Below are 23,057 nucleotides of genomic sequence, written 5' to 3'. Positions count from 1 at the left end.
TGTATAAAGCTGTTTGCACTGTAAATACATGCTGGTATTTACACTGCCTATAAAAAGTATTCACCCCCCAAGATGTTTTCATGTTTTATTGTTTTACAACATTCAGCCAGTGGATTTAATTTGGATTTTTTGACACTGATCAACAGAAAAGACTCTTTAGTGTCAAAATAAAAACATATTTCTACAAATTGATCTAAATTTATTACAATTATTAAACACAAACTTATTGATTACATAATGGCTCACCTCCTTCAAGTCAGTAACAAATCTTCCCCACCCTGTCACAGTACTCTTGCAGACTGCATCAGGTTTACCTCGAGGATTTCCCTGGATTTTGCTGCATTCCTATTACCCTCTGCCTTCACAAGCCTCCCAGGGCCTGGTGCAATGAAACATCCCCACAGCATGATGTAGTACAGTAGGGATGGTGTGTTTTTGATGAGGCGTGGTATTTAAATTATGCCAAACATTGCATTTAGTCTGATGGCCAAAAAGCTCAATTTTGGTTTCATCAGACCATAGAACCTTCTTCCAGCTGACTTCAGAATCTCCAACATGCCTTCTGGCAAACTCCAGCCAAGATTTCATGAGTTTTTTTAAAATCAACAGTGGCTTTCTCTTTGCAACTCTGCCGTAAAGCTGCGACTGGTGAATCACCCGGGCAACAGCTGTTGTATACACAGTCTCTCCCATCTCAGCCTCTGAAACTTGAAACTCCTCCAGAGTTGTCATAGGTCTCTTGGTGGCCTCCCTCACTAGTCCCCTTCTTGCACAATCACTCAATTTTTGAGGATGGCCTGCTCTAGGCAGATTTACAGCTCTGCCATATTATTTCCATTTCTTGATGATTGACTTCACTGTACTCCAAGGGATATTCAGTGACTTGGAAATTTTCTTATATCCATTACCTGACTTGTACTTTTCAATAACCTTTTCATGGAATTGTTTGGAGTGTTCTTTTGTCTTCATGGTGTAGTTTTTGCCAGGATACTGACTCACCAGCAGTTGGGCCTTCCAGATTCAGGTGTATTTTTACTACAATCAATTGAAAAACCTTGACTGCACACAGGTGATCTCCATTTCACTAATTATGTGTCTTCTAAAACCAATTGGCTGCACCAGTGATGATTTAGTGTGTCATATTAAAGGGGTGACTACTTATGCCATCAGTTATTTTGTGTTTTATATTTGTAATTAATTTAGATCACTTTGTAGAGATCTGTTTTTACTTTGACACGAAAGTGTCTTTTTCTAATGACCTGTGTCAAAAAAACCAAATTAAATCCACTGTGATTCACTGTTGTCAAACAATAAAACATGAAAACTTTCAAGGGGGATGAATACTTTTTATGTATGAATACTGTATGTATTTATGCACGTTTTATTTCATATTTGACCTTTAACCTCTAACTTTATTAGCTCTTTTATTTACTGTATGTATGGGGTGACAGGGTGGAGATGAGTCTCCACCAAAGGAGGTGTAAGGTGCTCCTTCCCTCCTTTAGCCTGCAGGTCACCCTTGGGCAAGGAGTAGCACCTGCTTGGCCCCCCACCCCAGATCAGGGTCACATGAAGCCGTGGGAGTCATGGGGTGAATGGTCATTTTCAGTTCTATAAAAGGTAAAAGGGAGGTGAGAGTAGATACGAACCACTGGAAAACGATGCAGCTGAGGCTGCAATGAGGGACAAAGAAATAGCAGATGAACTTATTGGATACTTTGCATCAGTCTTCACTGTGGAAGACACTAGCAGTGACAGAGGTCCGTGAGTGTCAGGGAGCAGGAGTGAGTGCCATTGCTATTACAAAGGAAAATGTGCTAGGCAAACTCAAAGGTCTTGAGGCGAATAAGTCATCTAGGCCATATACCGTAGATTCCGGACTACAGAGCGCACCTGATTTTAAGCCGCTGGCACTAATTTTAGAAATAAAATCATTTTTTTAAATGTAAAGGCCGCACCGGATTTTAGGCCGCACCGGATTTTCGGCCGCAGGTGTCCCACGTTGTAATATGAGATATTTACACAGAAAGATATTACACGTGAGGATTTTTTTAACTTTTAATTAAATCCATATGGTAACAAAAACAAATACATATTGCAAATGCTTTTTTTCGAACCGTGCCCGTACGCGGCTACTTTTAAATATACGTTGCGTATACTTCTTTACTGAACAACATTCCAATATCTCCTAACGACTGGTAAAAAATATATATACTGCAGCCTACCAGGAAAAGTTATTGATACCTTTAACTTAAAAGCAGATTTCGCTCAGATCCAAAGCCGCTCGCGTAATCCGCTCCCCCCTCCTTTCCGTTTCATCGCAAACGGCATTTTCCCACAAGACGCCGCGAAACCGGGTGTGACGTCATAGCATCCCGCGATGTAGTACAGAAAACAAATATAGTTTAAACTAAGTAGGGTAGGTAGCACAATGCTTCGAGTGTTTTCCATGTTGATGAGGGTGAGTACAAATGACTGATTTACAATAATTTAATTGTGAAAGTGCGCTTGATTTATCGTACAATTTCATTGGACCTCTGTGAACTACTCATCAATTTTATTGGTCTACTGTTACGAGGCAAAATGTTTACGAGGCGGCATGAAAAAAACCTTGCATTAGCCGCTTCGGATTATTGGCCGCAAAGTTCAAAGCTGTTCAAAATGTGGGAAAAAAGTAGCGGCTTAAAATCCGGAATCTACGGTAGACTACATCCCAAGAGTCCTGAGAGAGGTTGCTGAAGAGAAATCTGTTAGAGTTCTTCAAGTAGGATTGTCAAAGGAGAGGCAGTGGATGTCATTTACTTGGATTTTCAGAAAGCATTCGATAAGGTGCCACACATGAGGCTGCTCAACAAGATAAAATCCAATGACGTTACAGGAAAGATACTGGCATGGATAGAGGAATGGCTGACAGGCAGGAGGCAGTGAGTGGGAATAAAAGGGGCCATTTCTGGTATTCTGCCAGAGACTAATGGTGTTCCTCAGGGGTCAGTATTGGGACCACTACTGTAGCAGGACTTTGATACCTGGGAATAATGGGCAAAAAATAGCAGATGGAATACAGTGTTGGGAAATGTACGATAATGCATTTTGGTAAAAGGAACAATAGTGTGGACTATTATCTAAATGGGGAGAAGGTTCAAACATCAGAGGTGCAGGGGGACTTAGGAGTTCTTGTGCAAGACTCCCATAAAGTTAATTTACAGTTTTGGGCCCCTATCTCAGAAAAGGATGTGTTGTCATTAGAAAAAGTCCTGAGGAGATTCATGAGGATGATTCCAGGAATGAAGGGGTTAACATTTGAGGAGCATTTGGCAGCTTTGGGCCTGTACTCACTGGACTTTAGAAGAGAGGGATCTCATTGAAAGCTGCCGAATGTTGTATAGACGAGATAAGGTGGATGTGAAGAGGATGTTTCCTATGGTGGGTGTATCCAGAACTAGAGGGTACTGCCTCGAAATTGAGGGGCAACCCTTTAGAATAGAGGTAAGAGGGAATTTTTTTAGCCAAAGAGAGGTGAATCTGTGGAATTGTCTGCCACAGACTGCAGTGGAAGCCAAGTCTGTGGGTATATTTAAGGTGGAAGTCGATGGTTTCCTGATTGGTTGAGGCATCAAAGAATATGGCAAGAAGGTAGGTGTATGGGTTGAGTGGGATCCAGGATCAGCCATGATGGAATAGCAGAGCAGACTCGATGGGCTGAATGGCCTATATCTTATGGTCATATGAGCAGATAGTGCATATTACAAGCCCACTGACACCAGGCAGACAATTTCTGATAATAGCTGGCATCACTTGTCTTGTATAGACACTGCCCAGATGAAGGCAATGGCAAACCTCTGCTGTAGCAAAATTTGCCAAGAACAATCATGGTCACGGAAAAACCATGATTGCCCACTTCATACAATTCAGCACATAATGATGATAGACGTAAAATTCTTTACTTTTTATATGCATTTTTACTCATTATGACTGTTAAGGGTTTTTTGTTACATTTTAGCCCTAACCAACACACCATAGCAAATTGATAATACATGTAAATTTTATTTTACATTTATTTATTTAGAGATACAGTGTGGAACAAGCCTTTTTTGCCCACCGAGCCACACCACCCGGCAACCCACCTATTTAACACCAGCCTAATCATAGGACACAATTTACAATGACCAATTAACCTACTAACTTTGGAGTGTGGGAGGAAACCAGAGCACCCGGAGGAAACCCACAAGGTCATGGGGAGTATGTACAAATTCCTTGCAGACAGTGCCAGAATTGAACTCTGGAACGCCCAGAGCTGTAGTAGTGTTGCGCTAACTGGTACGCGACCATATCCATAAAATGTGAATAAAGTTGATCCTTAATCCTTGATTGTCAGTGAAAATTATTCACTCAGACTCCTGATGTATGCCAACAACTATCTGAGTTTAAGAACTCTGGTTAAACTCCACCAGCAGTGAGAACAGTGAGAATTGAACTTGTTTTGATTGTTTCCTATTCCAGATCAAATTGCCTTGTTAGCAAACAACCTGCGAAGGCCACTGATGCCTGGAATGATCGGACGACGTGGACCTCCAGGTCCACCTGGAGTATCAGGGCAGAAGGGGCAAGTTGGTCACCCGGGCAATCGAGGTTCCCCAGGGCTGAGCGGACCACCAGGAGAGCTTGGGGATACCGGCCCTCGAGGTAAGAGCAAGTTGCGAGGATTTCACTTCACACAGAGAAAGGTCGGTCAGTCAGTGCCGACTGCTCAGGTCTTCCTTGTACTGAAACATGTAAAGATGAAATATAGGCGAAACTTGAAGAACACACAAGATGTTGAAGAACTCGACAGGCATCATCTATGAACAGGAATAAACAGTCGACTTTTCCATCCGAGACTCCTCATCAGGACTGGAAAGGAAGGAAGCAAAAGCCAAAATAAAAAGGTTGTGGGAGTGTGAGGAGTACAAGCTGGCAGATAATAGGTGAGAGAAGGTGAGGGGACAGATGGGTGGACTGAGGTGGGGGAATGAAGTAAGAAGCTGGAAGGTGACCGGTGGAAGAGGTGAAGAACTGAAGAAGAATGAATCTGATAGGAGAGTAGACCATGGGAAAAAGAGGAGGAGGAAGGGCACCAAGAGAAGGTGATAGGCAGGTGAGGAGAAGAGAAGGGGTAAGAGAGGATCCACTCTCTAACAAGGTCCAGTGACATGGAGTAGAGAGAACTGGGGACCCTTCACTGCTGCAGCCTTCCTCTATTATCACTGCCATTTTGATGTGTTATGATCATGTGTCAGCTCCACTGTTGAGGTTTTGGTTGGATCACTCTTTGATGGGAACCACCCCTTGACCTTCAGAATGAGAATCAGTTTCATATCACTGGTATACATTGTGAAAGTTGTTTTCTTTCTTTTCAAATCTTTTTATTGCATTATAATCAGTTAAATGAACATATCAATAATAACAATGTCAAGAGAACAGGATTACAGTAATATCTATAACACGTACAAACATAAGTTCCAAGTATCATATCCAGACATGTCCACCCGATCTCTTGATAATTGAAACAGGAAAAGTTCAAAAGGTTTGTTCAGTTGAAAAAAAACAAAAATCCCCTAAACAGAAAACAAAACAAAAAACTGGGCTGCCATAATTTGTTAATTATAATTATTCTGTCCTTGACTCTGTTCCTCCTTCCATAAATGGTTAAGTATTAGGAAAAAGGATTCAAAAAAAGAAGAAAAAATCAACTTAAGTCATATGTATGGAAATATTGAATAAAAGACTCCCAAGTTTCCTCGAACTTAATCGAGGAATTAACTGCGCCACTCCTAATTTTTTTCTAGGTGTAGGTGTACTACGTCAAAGTGCAGTAGGGGGATCAAAATCTTTCCATTTAAATAAAATGGATCTTCTGGCCATTAGCGTAACAAATGCTATCAAATGGCAGGCTGAAGATAATAAATAACTAGAATCAATCATTGGTAATCCAAAATTTGCAGTAATAGGATGGAGTTATAAATCAATATGTAAAACTGCTGAAGCAATATCAAAGATGTCTTTCCAATATTTTTTTCAAAAGAGGACAGGACCAAAACAAATGGGTTAAAGAAGCAACCTCAGAGTTACAGCTGTCACACATAGGATTTATATAGGAATAAAAACAGGCTAGTTTGTCTTTTGACATATATGTTCTATGAACCACTTTTAATTGTATTCAAGTATGTCCAGCACACATTGAAGAAGTATTAAACTAATTTAAGAATCTTTTCCCATGCTTCTATGGATATACTTACTTTAAGTTCTCGTTGCCATTCATTCTTTATTTTATCAGATATACCTGAAGAGATTTTCATGATCAAATTGCTATTACATTCTTTTGTAAGGGATTTAAACTTAAATTTTTTTCCGTAGTTTCAGCTTGACATGCCATCAGAAAGGTAGGCAAAATAACATTCAAAAAATTTCTAATCTGTAGATATCTAAAAAAGTGCAATCTAGGCAAATTGTATTTATTAGATAACTATTCAAAAGACATAAAACAGTTATCCATAAATAAATCACGAAAACAGTTTATTCCTTTCATTTTCCAAAGATGAAAGGCTTGATCAATTCTGGATGGTTGAAAAAAATTAAATTAAATAGGGCTAGAAAGGGTAAATTTATTCAAATCAAAAAATTTACAAAATTGGAACCATATTCATATTGTATATTTAATTATTGGGTTAGTAATTTGTTTGTTCAATTTAGTAAATGCAAAGGGGAGCAAAGCCCCTAAAATAGACGCCAATGAAAATCCTTGCACAGGCTCACGTTCAAGATTCAACCACCTTGGACTTTGGGTTTTATCTAACTCTTGGGTCCAAAAGGTTAAATTTCAGATAGTAATTGCCCAATAATAAAATATAAAGTTCGGCATCGCCAAACCACCATCCTTTTTGGATTTCTGTAAATATTTCTCACTCAACCTTGGATTTTTACCCTGCCATATATATGAAGAAAGTTTGGAATCAATAATATCAAAAAAAGATTTAGGAATAAAAATTGGTACTACCTGAAATAAATAAAGAAACTTAGGTAAAACTATCATCTTAATAGGATTGATTTGGCCAACTAATGATAAGGACATTGGAGACCATTTAGTTAATAATTGCTTAATATGGTCAATTAAAGGTAAGAAATTAGCCTTAAATAGGTCCTGATGTTTCTTAGTAATTTTAACCCCTAAATACATAAAGTAATTTGTAGCCAATCTAAATGGAAAACTTCTGTAAATTAATGTTTGTGTATTTAATGGGAATAAATCATTCTTATCAAAATTTAATTTATAACCAGAAAAGCTACTAAATTAAGCAAGTAATTACATTACTGAAGGAAGGGATTTCTCTGGATTAGAAATATATAACAAGTTATCTGCATATAATAATACCTTATGTGTTTCATTGCCCCGCATAATGCCAAATATATTTGGTGAATCTCGAAAAGCAATTGCCAGTGGTTCTAAAGCAATGTGAAATAGTAAAGGACTTAAAGGGCAGCCCTGCCTAGTATCACAAAAAAGCCTAAAAAAGAGAGATCTCTGACTGTTTGTAATTACAGAGGCCAAAGGAGTGTGTTATATCAATTTAATCCGATATATAAACTTTGGACTAAAATTAAATTTCTCAAGTGTATAAGATAAATATTTCCATTCAATTCAGTCAAATGTCTTCTCAGCATCCAATGAAATAATACATTCTGGAATTTTAGGTGAGGATATAGATATAATATTCAATAATCTCCTAACATTAAAGTATGAGCAACAATTTTTTTTATAAATCCTGTCTGATCTTTTGAAATGATTTTGGGCAACACTTTTTCATATCTACTTGCCATTATTTTAGAGAGAATTTTAAAATCTACATTCAACAAAAATATTGGTCTGTATGAAGCACATGCAGTAGGGTCTTTATCTTTTTTAAGAATTAAGGAAATGGATGCTTCATAAAAGGATTGTGGTGGGTTTCCTATCAATAAGGCATCTTTAAAAGTTCTACTCTTAAAGTTTACTCTTCCAAGGAAGAGTAAATCGGAAAAACATTTTAAAAATTCTACTGTAAATCCATCCGTACCAGGGGCTTTACCGGAGTTCATTAAAGAAATTGCTTTCTGTATTTCTTCCTCTGTAATTGGTGTATCTAATAGTAAACATTAATCAGATGATAGTTTGGGGATTCTCAATTTCCCTAAGAATTCATACATTGTAGTAGTATCATCAGTGATTGATATAAAGAGGTATAGAATTCTTGAAAGGATTTATTAATCTCATCATGGTCAACTGTAAAATTGCCATCCTGTTTACAAACTTTAATAATCTGGCATTTAATCAAAACAGTTTTCAATTGATTGGCCAATAATTTCCCCAATTTATCACCATGTACATAAAATTGAGATTTAGTTTTAAGTAACTGGTTTTCAATGGGAGATGTTAATAACAAACTATGTTGCACCTGAAGTTCAACTCTCTTTTTATAAAGCTCCAAATTGGGAGTAACTGAATATTCTTTATCAATTTCTTTAATCTTATCAACCAATATATACATTTCATTATTGGTTCACTTTTTTAATCGAGCAGAGTATGAAATAATTTGTCCACGAATATATGCTTTAAAAGTTTCCCATAATATCCCGCTGGAAATTCCTTCAGTAGAGTTAGTTGAAAAGAAAAAAGCGATCTGTTCTTTAATAAAACTAACAAACTTTAAGTCTTGAAGTAAGATCGAGTTGAACCGCCATTGTCTAGTTCTAAAACTTACATCAGTTAATTTAATTGATAATTTCAAAGGTGCATGATCAGAAATAGCAGTTGCATCATAATCACAAGCAATAACAGATGGTACTAATCAGGAGTCAATAAAAAAGTAATTAATTCTAGAATAATTGTGATATACATGAGAGAAAAAAAAGAAAACTCTTTATCATTAGGGTGTAGAAGCCTCCAAATGTCTGATATTCCAGAGTCCACTAAAAAAAAATTAATAAATGCAGACTTATTTGGTAGGATTTGTTTAACTGAAGACCTAGCCTTCAAAGGATTCAAACAGCAATTAAAGTCTCCACCCATTATCAACTTATATTCATTTAAGTTAAGGAATAATGAAAATAATTTCTTAAAAAATTCAGGACATTCGAAATTTGGAGCATAAATATTAACCATAACAACTTTTTGATTATAAAGTAAACCGGTGATCAACAAAAATCTACCAGTTGGGTCTGAAATTGTCTCCCAATGAATGAATGGAATTGAAGAATCAATAAATATAGAAACACCTTTCACCTTAGAATTAGAATGAAACTGCATGCCCCTCCAAAATCTAAAAAAAAACATTGTTTGTCCTCCTTCCTCACATGAGTCTCCTGTACAAAAGTAATTTGAGCTTTGTCTATTAATTTTTTTTTAAATTTTTCAATTTCATTGGATGGTTCAAACCATTAGTATTCCATGAAACAAAATTAATACTCTTATCCATTTTCAATAAGTAAATCATATAATGTATAAAGGGTTAATCCTACTGTAGGGAAGTCATGTTCCCAAAAAAAGGAAAACAAGTCAAAAGAGAAATCGGAAGTCAAGACAGTCAGACATATTTGTAGTTTCAATCCAGCCCAGCAAAAAACTGAAAGAAAAGAAAACAATCTCCTCCACCCCACAAAACCCAGAAACTAACTAATAGACAGAAAGCAAGCAAACTACCCCTGATTCTACCCCCATCTCTCTAGTGACAAAGTTCCAAAATTTAAAAAAAGGGATTCGTACCACTCACATTTTGAGCATCCACCATTTTACTAAGCGTTTTTTTAAATTACGAAAAGCCAGCTTCGAAAAAAAGGAAAAAGTGTTAATAGATTATTTATGTTTCACAAATTCAAAAAAGGACAATCAGTCAATTAGAACTCAAATCAAACACAGCTATTTTAAATAGTCGCAAGAGGAAAAAAATCAATAAAAATGGCTTTATCATAAAGATATAACAAATACTCTTAATTCAAAACCGAATATGCCTTTTACTAAAGCTAGGAAAGAAAAACAATTTCAAATGATGAAAGTCCAGATTAATAATTTTTTTTTAAACTTAAACCGAGTGTATGTTAAAACATAATAATAAACAAAGTTAATCTTTAATCTGTAGGAGACTGCCATGTTTTAAATTTACACCAGTCTCAAATAGACTAAACAAAGTAAAAACAAGTGCGCAACAGACGATCGACCGTTTTAAACTTTTAAAAAATATTTCAGAAGGCCATTTTAAAAGACAAGAATTATCTTAAAAATATGGCAAATACTTATAATTTGAAACAGAATACACATTTTACCAGAACATAAGTAAAAAAAAAATACCATTTTAGCTTAAACTATCAAAAGCAGTTTTTAATCATCAAAATCATTAGACTGTAACAGACTGTCGACTTTATTCACTAGGCAAATAAAATCTATCATTAAACTATGGAAAACTGTCATTTTCTGGTGAAGACAATTTTAAATCCACATAACCGTTAGACTATATCGAAATTATCGAACTTGCATTTAGATCCTTGAAAAACTTTTGAGCCTTTTCAACTGAAGTGAACCATTTGAGGGATCCATCAGATAGGATTATTCTGAGGCGAGCAGGATATAATAACGCAGGTCTGAATGTAGCGTGATACAAATTACTCATCACCGATTTAAACGCTGATCTCTGACGCATTACTTTGGGACTATAATCTTCTACCAATCGAAATTTGTGATTTCCATATACCATAATTCTTTTCTGATGGACAAGTTGAATTAACTGTTCCTTAATATGTACATAATGAAATCATAAAATGATATGCCTTGATTTGGAACCCATTGCCCACCTCATTCTCAGGACCCTATGTGCGTGATCCAGAATCGGTGACTTTGGGAACATTTCCGAGCCAAACACCTTCCTTAAAAATTGACAGAAAAATTCATTGGGGTCTTCTCCTTTTTCAATATCTTCAGGCAGACCAATTATTCTAATATTTTGTCTGCAACTTCGACCTCCCAGATCAATCATCTTAATTTTCTGTTGCTCCAATGTTTGAATAGCTGAATACAATTTCCTTTCCAGCGTCTCGACTCTGCCTTCCATCTTCTTGTCGGCTTCCTCAAGTTCAAAAACACGTCCCTGTAACTCCTTGGTCTCCCGTTTAAATGTTTCCATTGCATTATTAATCATCCTTAACATCAAATCCACGGCATCAATTTTCTCTTCCAATATCGAATCTCTCTGCTCGATTTTCTCATTCAATAATTTCGAAATTTTCGTTTCCAGTTTCAAATTTTTTTGGTCGATTTTTTTTATCCAGTAATTTCGATATTGCATCCAGGGTAAGCTCTCCCTCTCCACTGCTTTTCAACTAGTTTCTTTTGTCCTCTGGTACTCATTTTCTCTAAATAAGGATCAGATTTCAAGCATATAAAAACGATACATGCTTTAGTATAAGTAACTAACAACAGAATGGTAAAAGATTGAAAAGTTTAGGGGCAAACTTCAACTTGACTCACTCCATCAGGTGCCACCTAGAGACTCTGTGAAAGTTGTTTTGTGGCAGCAGGTCATTGCAATACATAATAATAATAATATATAAAAACTATAATTAACAGTAGGAAATATATATAAAAAAATAAGCAGTGCAAAAAGAGAAAAATAGAAATAGTGAGTTTCATGAGTACATGGGTTTATTATCCATAAGAGGGGAAGCAGTTGTTCCTGAAACATTGAGTATGTGTCTTCAGGGTCCTGAACCTCCTCCTTGATGGTAGCAATGAGAAAAAGGCATGTCATGGGTGATTGGGGCCCTAAGTGATGGATGCCACCTTTCCGAGGTATTGCCTTTTGAAAATGTCCTCAATGCTGGGGAGGCTAGTCCATGATGGAGTGGGTTGAGTTTATAACTTTCTGCAGTTTTTTTCTGATCCTGTGCAGAGTCCCACCATACCAGACGGTGATGCAACCAGTTGGAATGCTGTCCACGGTACAACTGTAGAAATTTGCGAGTGTACTTGCTGGCACACCAAACTCTGAATGAAATATAGCAGCTGTCGTGCCTTCTTTGTATTTGCATCAATATTTTGGGCCCAGGATAGGTCCTCAGAGATGCTGACACCCAGGAACTTGAAAAAGCTCACCCTTTCCACTTCTAATCCCACGATGAGGACTGGTGTATGTTCCCTTGACTTCAGTTTCCTGAAATCCACAATCAATTCCTTGGTCTTACTGACATTGAGTGCAAGGTTGTTGCTGCAACACCACTCAACCAGCTGATCTACCTCACTCTTGTACACCTCCTCATCACAATCTGAACTTCTGCCAGTAATAGTTGTGTCATTGACAAATTTACAGATGGTCTTACCGTCATGGGTTGGCCTACCAGGAGTTAAGCTCCAGACATCATTGCTCTCTCAATCTCAGGATCTCACAAACCTCTCCACCACTGATGATCCATAGAGAAGAAGAAAAGCAACAGTGATATTATACCTGATTCTGGTCCTGATGAGTGTGGAGGACATCAGGGATGCATTTGGGTTTTTATGATGTTTATTGTTTCTGATATAAGCTAGTTAGTTAAATTATTTAAAATAATTGGATTTAAATTGCACAGCTCCTGTGGTGGGATTTGAACTTGGAAGCATGGATTGTTAGTCCATGTCTTTGAATATCTGATCCAGTAACAGCACTATTACACCGTTGTAGCCTGACATCTCCTGTTTGTCTTACTTATCCTGAAAGGCAGAGAAAGGAATTAGTCATAGAACACTACAACACAGAACAGGCCTTTCAGACCATCTAGTCCATTCAGAACTATTATGCTGCCTAGTCCTGTCGACCTGCATCCGGACCATAGCCCTCTATTCACCTCCCATTCGTATTTTTAACCAAACTTCTCCTAAATGTTGAAATTGAACCTGTATCCACCACTTCCACTGGCAGCTTATTCTGCACTCACCACCCTCTGAGTGAAGAAGTTTCCCCTCATGTTTCCCTTAAACATTTCACTGTCACCCTAACCCATGACCTCTAGTGGTAGTTCCACCCAAACTCAGTGGAAAAAGCCTGCATGAATTTACCCTGTCTATGCCCCTCATAATTCTGTATACCTCATTCAAATCTCCCCTCACTCTCCCACACTCCAGGAAATCAAGTCCTTATCTATTCCACCTTTCCCTATAACTCAGGCCCTCCAGTCCCAGCAACTTCCTTTGTAAGTTTTCTCTGCACTTTTTCAATCTTATTGATGTCTTCCCTGTAGGGAGGTGACCAGAACTGCACACAATACTTTGTGTTGTCAGTAATGCTTCACTGTGGCTTGTAAATGGGGGAGCTAAGGGTTGACCAGACTTCATTGGGATTCAGGAAGAGGTTTAGACCATAAAGCTAGGGTGCCTCAGGCTTTTTAACAGTACTGTAGTAACTTTGTCATATGTGAGTGATGATAAACCTGATTCTGATATGGGTCTCTATTGTGGACTGAGAGTGGGAAGGGGAGAGAGAGGGGAATCATGGTTGGGAAAAGGGGAAGGGAGAGGGGAGGGAGTGGGAAGCACCAGGGAAGTATTCTGTGATGAGCAATAAACCAATTGCTTGAACTCAAGGAAGAACCACTGTCGACGTTTCGGGCTGAGACCCTTCATCAGGACTAACTGAAAGGAAAGATAGTAAGAGATTTGAAAGTAGGAGGGGGAGGGGGAAATGCAAAATGATAGGAGAAGACCGGAGGGGGTGGGGTGAAGCTAAAGGTTGGAAAAGTGATTGGCAAAAGGGATACAGAGCTGGAGAAGGGAAAGGATCATGGGATGGGAATATCCTTTGCCTTCTCCAGCTCTTAGCTTCACCCCACCCCTCCCGTCTTCTCCTATCATTTTGCATTTCCCCCTCTCCCTCCTACTTTCAAATCTCTTACTATCTTTCCTTTCAGTTAGTCCTGACGAAGGGTCTCGGCCCGAAACATCAACAGTGCTTCTTCCTATAGATGCTGCCTGGCCTGCTGTGTTCTACCAGTATTTTGTGTGTTGCTTGAATTTCCAGCATCTGCAGATTTCCTCGTGTTTGCTTGAACTCAAATTACCTTGCCTGGTGTCTCAGGACTGAGTGTGCTTGCACCCACACCATCCTATCCCTGGCACTCCTTCTGTCCCACACCCCTCCTGCAGTGCTCCACCCTCACCAGTGCCAACATACTTTGCTCCCACCAGATTTACAAACTTACATCCCTGACCCATGAGTTCCTTCAGAAGTTTGTGTTTGCTGTAATCATTAATTGTTAAAAGGCTCTGAAACCATGCTCACTCATTGTCTTTCTGTTTGCTCAACTCAAGGTGATCCTGGGGCAAAGGGCGACAAGGGTGTTATTGGGCGAGGAATTGATGGTTTAGTGGGACCTCAGGGACCTCCAGGTATGCTGTAAAATTATTTTATTTGCAATAAGTTTACAAATTTGTACTCTTAATTTTGTTCTCCTCCGAAGGTGGACCCTCTGTGATATTCCTGGTGGTTGATATATTAAAGAAAGTGTTTTTATGTTAACCATTATGCCCCAGAATAATGTTTAAAGAAGTAACTGCGATGTGCAATTATGTAATTTGATTTATAACAAAAATCAGAAAAAAATTCACATTTAAGTTCAATTGTAATTGTCATTCAACCATACACCTATATACAGCTAAATGAAGGTGTCCCTCTGGGGCTAAGGTACAAAACACATTACATACAGTCACACAGACACACGGCACATATAGTTACCATGGCACACACAGTCAGAAAATAATATTGGCACAGGTCCTGGAGTAGCATGGCCTGGAGAGTAATGGTTCATGGGATGTTGTCCTGGAGCCAATTTTCTGCAAGAACAAGAACACAGCAGTTCCTCATCTCACTCTGGGTTAGCCACAAATCAGCTTGTCTTTCAGGGAGTGAACACTGAAGAGTAGCCCCAATGTGAGAGCCAATCTGCAGGGGCCAGCCCCCAACCCAGCCCGGTGTGCCTGCCGCACGTCTGTTCTCTCCCACACCACCTCCGGCTCAACCTGCCCTGAATGTCTGTGACAGGTGATGCCGCAGCATGAGGGCCTGGTATATTCAACAACCGAGGCCATGCAGCTCCCACGCTGCTGATGAACCAAACTCTGTCAATGTGATCTCTACCTCTGTAACCTCCTCCAACTCAACTGTCTTCTGGAATATCAGGAACATTTCCAGAATATCCCTCAAATTCCTTCACTCCATCACTAATGGCTGTGCCTTTATCTGTCTGAGCCCCAGGCTCTGCAATTTTCTCTCAATATCTATCTGTCTCTCTTTTCTCCTTTAAGGAACTTCATCAACCTTTTACCGTTTATCCTCAGATCTTTTTGATCCACTGTTGATTTTTCTCTGTGTTGGCAACAAGATGTTGCCATTTCTGCCCTGGGGAAAAGTGTCTGTAGATTCAACATCTCGTATGGGTATCTCTGAACTCTACTCTGTGGATGTGCCTCCATTCACAGGAATCATTTAGTTGTACTATTAGCAACTCCTCCACAATGGCTTTAAATAATTCATGTTCAGTTTCTACGGTCATTTTCATTTGGAAAAAAAAAATTCTAAGATTTGTATTCCAGCATCAGTGCGATGTGAAAATGAAAACCGTATTGTAAATAACTTAAGATGGGAAAATGCAAATCTACAAACTACAGTACTTATTTTGTCTAGAGATACAGCACAGTAACAGGCCCTTGCAGCCCAACGAATCCACAGCACCTGATTACACCCATGTGACCAATTAGTGTACATCTCTGTAGTGTAGGTAGAAACTGAAGCAACTGAAGGAAGCCCATCCGATCATGGAGAGAATGTACGAACTCCTTACGGACCATGGCGGAGATTGAACCCCCATCGCTGGTTACGATAACCACAATGCCTCCTGACCACCCCAATATTTCTATATCCTATTCCATAGTTTGCCCCAAAATTGTGAAAGGCCCACTTCTAAATCACATTCTTCCATTTTACACTATTAAAAATCTATTTCCCCCAATCCCCACCTTTAAATATCTCTTAAATGTAGTTAGTATATCTGACTGCTTTTTTAAAATATCCTTTTTTTTTGTTATGAGAGAAAGATTTTGACTATTATGTCTTTGCCTCCCATAATCTTGTATATCAGGTCACCTCTCAGTCTCATTCACTGCTGGGAAAACAAGCCCAGCATATCCTCTCTCTCCCCTATAACTAAAGTCCCCCAATCCAGACAACATCCAGGTGAATTTCACAGCAGTCTCTCAAGCGCATTCATGCCCTTTCTAATAGTGTGGAGACCTGAACTGAGTACAATACTCCAACTTCAGATGGACTAGTGTCTTGTAAGTCTCAACACAATGTCCCAACTCCCTATAATGCAGCATCTTGACCCAAAATGTTGACAAATCCTTTACCAACCACCCAACCCCTTTAAAGATGCTGCTTGACTTGATGACTTGCTGAGATCCTCCAGTAGTTTATTTTTGCTCCAGGATTCCTGCTTCTGCAGTCTCTTGAATCTTTCATATTCTATACCCTGACCTAAAATGGCAAATATGCCATGTACATATACTTCACCACCCTGTCAACCTATGTTGAAACTTCCACGGAACTATGGAATAAGACCTCTAGGTGTCTCTATTCATCAACATCTTCAGTACCCAACCATTTACCAAATGACTTTCCAAATGTGTTGCCAGTGGGTAGAATTCCATCTGGTATTGTTTGATCCAATTTTTCATCAGATCTGCATCTTGCTGCAGCCTTACAAAATCATCCTCGCTATCTACACCACCACCGATTATTGTGTCATCCGCAAGCTTGCTCTTCCGAAATAGCAATGGTCCCAGCATCAATCCCTGCAGTACAGAACTAGGCACAGACTTCCAATCAGAAGAACATCCTTCCAACAGTATAATGTTGGATCAAATTGGTCAGCTTGTCTTGGATCCCATGTTGCTTAGCCTAAATGCGAGACCTTGTCAAGTGCCTTACTAAACTGAAAAATGCTCAGAAACCTCTTGGAAATAGTGGAGAATTACAGGTCTGGAGTAAATAAGGAGTTCAAAGAAATTAGTATTAGTAAAAGATTTAGTGGGACTGAAAGGCAATATACATATCTCCAGGACCAGCTTTAAAAGAGATTGGTTTGGAGAGACGGTGCACTGGTCATCTTCCAAAATTCTATAGATCCTAAAATGGTTCCAACAAATGCAACCTTAAAAAAAGAAAGAATATTAAAAATATGGTCATATGGGTTGAGTGAGCTAGGATCTTTTTCTCCCTTTTTGGAGCAAAGGAGGATGACAGGTGACTTGATAGAGATATTCAAGATGATGCGTGGTATAGATCATGTGGACAGCCAGAGAATTTTTCCCAGCAAAAGTGGCTAATACAAGTGGGGATTATTTTATGGCGTGGGAGCAAAGTAAAGGGGGGAATGTCAGAGGAAGGTCTTTTTACACAGAGAGTGATGGGCGTGTGGAGCACACTGCCAGGAGTGATGGTCGAGGCAGATACATTAGGGACATTTAAGAGACTCTTAGATAGGCACTTGAATGATGGAAAAATGGAGGCTATGGGAGAGGGAAGGGTCAGATTGATCTTAGAGTGGGTTAGGGTTAGGGTTAAAAGGTCTGCACAACATCATAGGTCCAAGGGCCTGTTTGTTCTATGGACTATTTAATCCAATGATAGAAGAAAGGAACACAATTCTTTACCTCTAAGTGGTAACGGCCACTGTAAAGCACCTTCGAATATTTGCACCTTTGAAAGCAGCTACATGGATGCTACATGATTTTGTTATTAGCTTTTTAATGACCTGTAATTCTGCAACAAACTTCCTTGAATGTTATCTATTCTGAGGACTCATCTCCTAGAGTTTTAAGCTACAAGCCATTTGGTCAATCGATCTACTCCGCCATTCCATCATGACTGATTTATTATCTCAGCCTCATTCTCCTGCTTTCCCCCCATAAACTTAGACGTCCTTACTAATCAAGAAACTATCACCCTCTGCTTTAAGTATACCCAGTGACTTATGTGGATTTTTCCATCTCTTTGCCATTTATAGGTCCCCCAGGCGCAATGGGACTCAGTAAAAATGGACGTGATGGTCAGCAGGGAGACCCAGGCTATCCAGGAGAACCTGGACGACCTGGAAGGAATGGCGCTATGGGAACACCAGGAATCTGCGATACCTCCGCCTGTCAGGGAGCTGTTTCAGCAGTAAAAGCCGGATCTTCCAAAAAATCATGAAGTGGATGATCCCAGAGGCAACTAAGAAAACTTGAAGCACAGCCCCAATATTGGATGAATAGAAAGAGACAACAATGAAAAAAGACAATTGATCAACATTTCAGATCCTGGTACCAAAAGTGTCTTATATGTTCATGAGAAGGTGCTAAAAACTGACACTTCACTTTTAATCAAGTGTTTTGATTTCATTGTCAATTCTGTTTGAGATCTGTAAATCAGCAGTTAGTCTTATCTGGTTAGAATTATTAACCTTTTTTTAAACAGTCCCTTTAATTCTTGTCATTGTCTGTTAAACAACTGTCAGATATTAATGCTTACCTCGAAGAAGCACCCTTTAGAAATTATCAGTGTTAAAGTATTTTAAATGTGAGGAGTTACACTGTACATATGATATAAATTTAATGCTCAATGTTTGTTTTGCAAGTCCAGATTTAAGAACATCTCCCAGTTTAAAGCCAGATCAGAGGCAAAAGAGATTTATACCCGTGTATTTTATTGAACGATTATACCTACCCCTCAATGTGCGCTACTCCTAGACGAACACATTTTGTGTACAGAAATTGCAAGTTTTTGTAAATTCTACGTAACAATTTATGGCTTGTTGTTACCTTATTCCATTCCATTGTAAAACATTTTCCATAAGTGAATAAATCCCTGTCAAACTCATGCATCCACTAAATATGATGCTGTAACCTTGACTTAAAATATTTTTTTTCTGTGGGTGCCTGTTGTCTGTAAAATAAAGCTGTTGCCACATTCTGTTGTAAGATAATGAATAAAGCCACTTTTCAGAAAAAAAATTACAATTTAACTCAGTCCCAGCAATTGCCAATCTGAACCAAGTTCTAGTTTAGACATGAGCAGTTTTGAACAGCCAGATCAACCTGCGTACTGTTTACTGGGGCAAGATGAGCAAAATTTTGTAAACAAAGTTTTGATCTGGAAGGTGTTGCCTGAGAGAGTGGGGAAAGTAGATTCAATAATAACATTCAAAAGCAATTGGATAAGTAAGTGGATAGGAAAGATTTGCTGGCTGCGGGATTAACTAAAGAGCTTTTTTTGAGAGGGGAGAAGTCACTGGGTAAATTTAAAGCAGAGCCGTTTTGATGGGTTGAATGGCCCAATCCTGCTCCTATGTCTTTATGATCCATTCAATCAGATGCCACCTGGTCTCTCTGTCACCATGAAATGCAATTCATAAGATGCCATCTGCTATCTAATAGATAGTCACCATTAACCTTTGATAATTATACATGGTTAGCATATTTTTTCAGCTTTTGCACACACTCTGAAGATGTATACATTGCATCTTATTTGGGAACAGAGCTCACCTTGCAGGTGGAAAACCCTCACAAACCCTCGCAATTGGATGCCACAAATGAGTAATCCTGAACTATTAATGGTGATCCACCAGAGACTTGATCCAGGTATGAATTTTCTTTGTTTTCTGATTGCTACAATCTAGACTGAACAAGTCTGTAGAAGAATTAAGATGGTAGGACTGTAGATTTAGGTTTTATCTGATTTTGAATGTTGCATAGGTGGCAAGTTATGCACCAAATCTGGACTATAACTCCTGGTTGGTCCACTCCCTTTCTGGAATGATAGGAAGTGACAACGTCTGAAGTGTGCATGCTACACTAGGTGAACACTCTTGCTCCCTGTAGTTCCACAATGAAGAGTAAAATGCATCCCATTCAACATTACTTCCCTTTGTTGCTAGTTTTAACTGGGTTCATCCAGGTTGGCAAGATGCAAAATCAGAATCAGTTTTATTATCACTGACATACAGTATGTTGTGGCAGCAATACAGTGTGAGACACAAAATATACCATAAGTTATAATAAGAAATAAAAGATTAAATAACTAAAGCAAAAAGAGAGCAAAAATGTTCATGGACAATTCGGAAATCTGATGGCAGAGGGGAGGAAGCTGTTCATTAAAAGTTCAGTGTGGCTTTTCAGACATCTATACGTCCTCGCTGCTGGTAGCAATGAAGAGGGGCCATGTCAGACCCTTAGCTGAAAATTAATCTTGCCGCAAGGAGACAAACAGTCCATATGGAGATCAGACAAAAAAAGTTGCACTGTTTAAAGCAACACAATGGGATGCAATCCAAGTGAATCTAACCACTCATATGCCATTTGCTGGTAAAATGTGATCTAAGATAAGCTCAATGCCATGTGCCTCATGTTCAGATCAGCAATGGCAAAGAATATACAGTAAATTACTTTTCAAAGTTATTGGTTACTACTAAACCAGTGATTCAGAGAATGTAAATTAAAAATCTAACAGGGTGGTTGAACAATTTGAGTTAGATACTACCATACCATCTTAAGTATATTAGACTACAGTAATAAACCAGATTAATACAATAATAATAATGCATACAATTTAATTTGAGTGGACTAGAATATAAAAGCAAGGATATAATGTTGAGACTTTCTAAGAGATTGGTCAGACTGCATTTGGAGTATCATGAGCAGATTTGGATCCTTTATCTAAAAAAGGGTCCACAGGAGGTTCACAAGAATGGGGTGGGGGGTGCATGGAAATCTGATTGAAACCTATCGAATCTAGAAAGGCCAAGATAGAGTGCACATGAATAAGATATTTTCTATAGTGTCGTGGGAGAGCCTAGGATCAGAGGCACATCCTCAGAATACAAGGACGTTCCTTTAAAACAGAGATGAGGAGGAATTTCTTTTGCTAGAGGGTGGTGAAATTGTAGATATATTTAAAGAGAAAGTTGATATGTTCTTGATTAGTCAGAGCTTTAAATGGTACGGGAAGAAGGCAGCAGAATGAAGTTGAAAGGGATAATAAATCAGCCATGGTGGAATGGTGAAGCAGACTTGATGGGTCGGATGGCCTGATTCTGCTCCTAGGTCCTATAGTCTCCAATATAATCAGAGCCATAAAAATAATCAAGTCATATTTCAAAGGTGTTTCTGTTTTTAATTATAATAATTATACTGTAATAAAAAATGATGTACTAAAGTGAGAATTTCGGGCTGTTAAGAAACTTTTTCTATATTTGAATTACATGATGAAGTGTATACAACAATAGACAGTAGGTGCAGGAGTAGGCCATTCGGCCCTTCTAGCCAGCACAACCATTCACTGTGATCATGGCTGAGCATACACAATCAGTACCCCGTTCCTGCCCTCTCCCCATATCCCTTGACCCCGCTATCTATAAGAGCTCTATCTAACTTTCTGTAACACTGAACAAGCTGTAATTGCAACAGTTCCAGAGAAACAATTTTTCCTAACAACAAACACTATTTTTCTAATAATCAAATAATCCATTTAGATTGCTTTGTAGTGCAGCTATTCTGCACAAACTTAGTTACCATAATCCAGTAGCAAAGAAATGTGGAAAGCATTTTACTTTTCTTAAGTGCTCCTTCATATGAATTTACTGTCTGAGTGACTTATCATGACATTTCTTTTCTAGGCAAGGAGAGCACTCTCAGCCATGGATATTTCAGTCAGTGTAATAAATGATTATTATGATCAAGGTTTGGGCATGGTGATCTATGAGATCAATGACTTCTCTTTCATGTGGAAATACTTCTGTGCTGCCATTTCACCTGGCCATTGTAAAGAATAAAGTGAGTTAGCGGTGACAGAAGGCCACAGGTACATTCTGCAGAACTATGTGTTGGCCAATAAAAGTAAAATGTCTTTAATAAATAATCATAGGACAGAGAAGGTAGCCATTAGATCTATCTTCTCTGTACTTGCTTTAAGTGATAGAACATAGAACATTACAGTACAGGCCCTTCAGGGCTTTTAAATGTCCTTATTTACCTCTACCACCACCCCTAGCACTGGGTTCCACGCACTCGCTATTCAAACCTACCTCTGACATCCCCCTACACTTTTGTCCAATCACTTTAAAATGATTTAATCGTATATTAGCCATTTCCACCGTGGGGAAAAATGTCTCTGGCTATCCACTCTATCTGTGCCTCTTGTCATCTTATACACTTCTTTCAGGTCAACTTTTATCCTGTTTTGCTTCAAAAAGCCTTAGCTGACTCAACCTATCTTCATAAGATGTTCTCTAACCCAGACAGCATCCTGGTAAATCTCCTCTGCACCCTCTATAAAGTTATCCAATTAATCCTATTCCTTTCCACTTTGTGGCAAACTTGTAGGAAAACAGTTATATTGTATTTGAAAGTTATGACATATTTTCCCCTTTTAGAAAATGTTTTTAAAAAAGAATTCATTTCTCCCTTGACTTCACATTTTGTCAGATGCCTGACATGTAGAGACCAAACACTGTAAAAGCCGCACTGCTAAAACGTCAGTGTTGGTGTGATTTTGGCAGCAGATGCATCGTCTAAGTTTCTTCCCACAAATGAACAACATAATCAGTTTCCAGAGTATATGTGGTGGTTGTCAATAGTTAAAGCTTAGGTATTGACAAATGGGCAGTAGTCAGCATGGTTTCCTAAGGGAACATCTTGCCTGACAAATCTGTTGTAATTATTTGAAGAAATAACAAGCAGGATAGACAAAGGAGTATCAGTTGATGTTGTGTACTTGGATTTTCAGAAGGCCTTTGACAAGATGCCACAAGAGGCTGCTTAACAAACTACATGATATTACAGGGAAGATTTTAGCATGGTTAATTGGCAGGAGGTAAAGAGTGGGGATAAAGGGAGCTTTTCCTGCTTGGCTGCTGGTGATTAGTGGTGTTCCACATGGGTGTCTGTTGGGACCGATTCTTTTTATGTTACATCAATGATTTGGATGATAGAATTG

At 38.6% G+C, this 23,057-nt stretch overlaps 1 protein-coding gene across 1 annotated transcript in view; it reads left to right on the top strand.

The window, feature by feature from the left end:
• col9a3 (collagen, type IX, alpha 3) overlaps nt 1-19,078 on the top strand; it is a 232,919-nt gene extending 213,841 nt beyond the window's left edge. Inside the window, exons 31-33 of the mRNA XM_073062368.1 lie at nt 4,501-4,683; nt 14,342-14,419; nt 18,094-19,078. Of these exons, the coding sequence (XP_072918469.1) occupies nt 4,501-4,683; nt 14,342-14,419; nt 18,094-18,278 (446 nt within the window). The 3' untranslated portion in view covers nt 18,279-19,078. The remainder of the gene's footprint in view (nt 1-4,500; nt 4,684-14,341; nt 14,420-18,093) is intronic.
• The last annotated feature ends 3,979 nt before the right edge of the window (nt 19,079-23,057 follow it).

The sequence above is a fragment of the Hemitrygon akajei genome, chromosome 11 (genome assembly GCF_048418815.1).
Source record: "Hemitrygon akajei chromosome 11, sHemAka1.3, whole genome shotgun sequence".
In the NCBI taxonomy this organism is placed as follows: domain Eukaryota; kingdom Metazoa; phylum Chordata; class Chondrichthyes; order Myliobatiformes; family Dasyatidae; genus Hemitrygon; species Hemitrygon akajei.
Note: the sequence above shows the minus strand (reverse complement) of the source record. Positions and strands in the feature narration are given on the sequence as shown.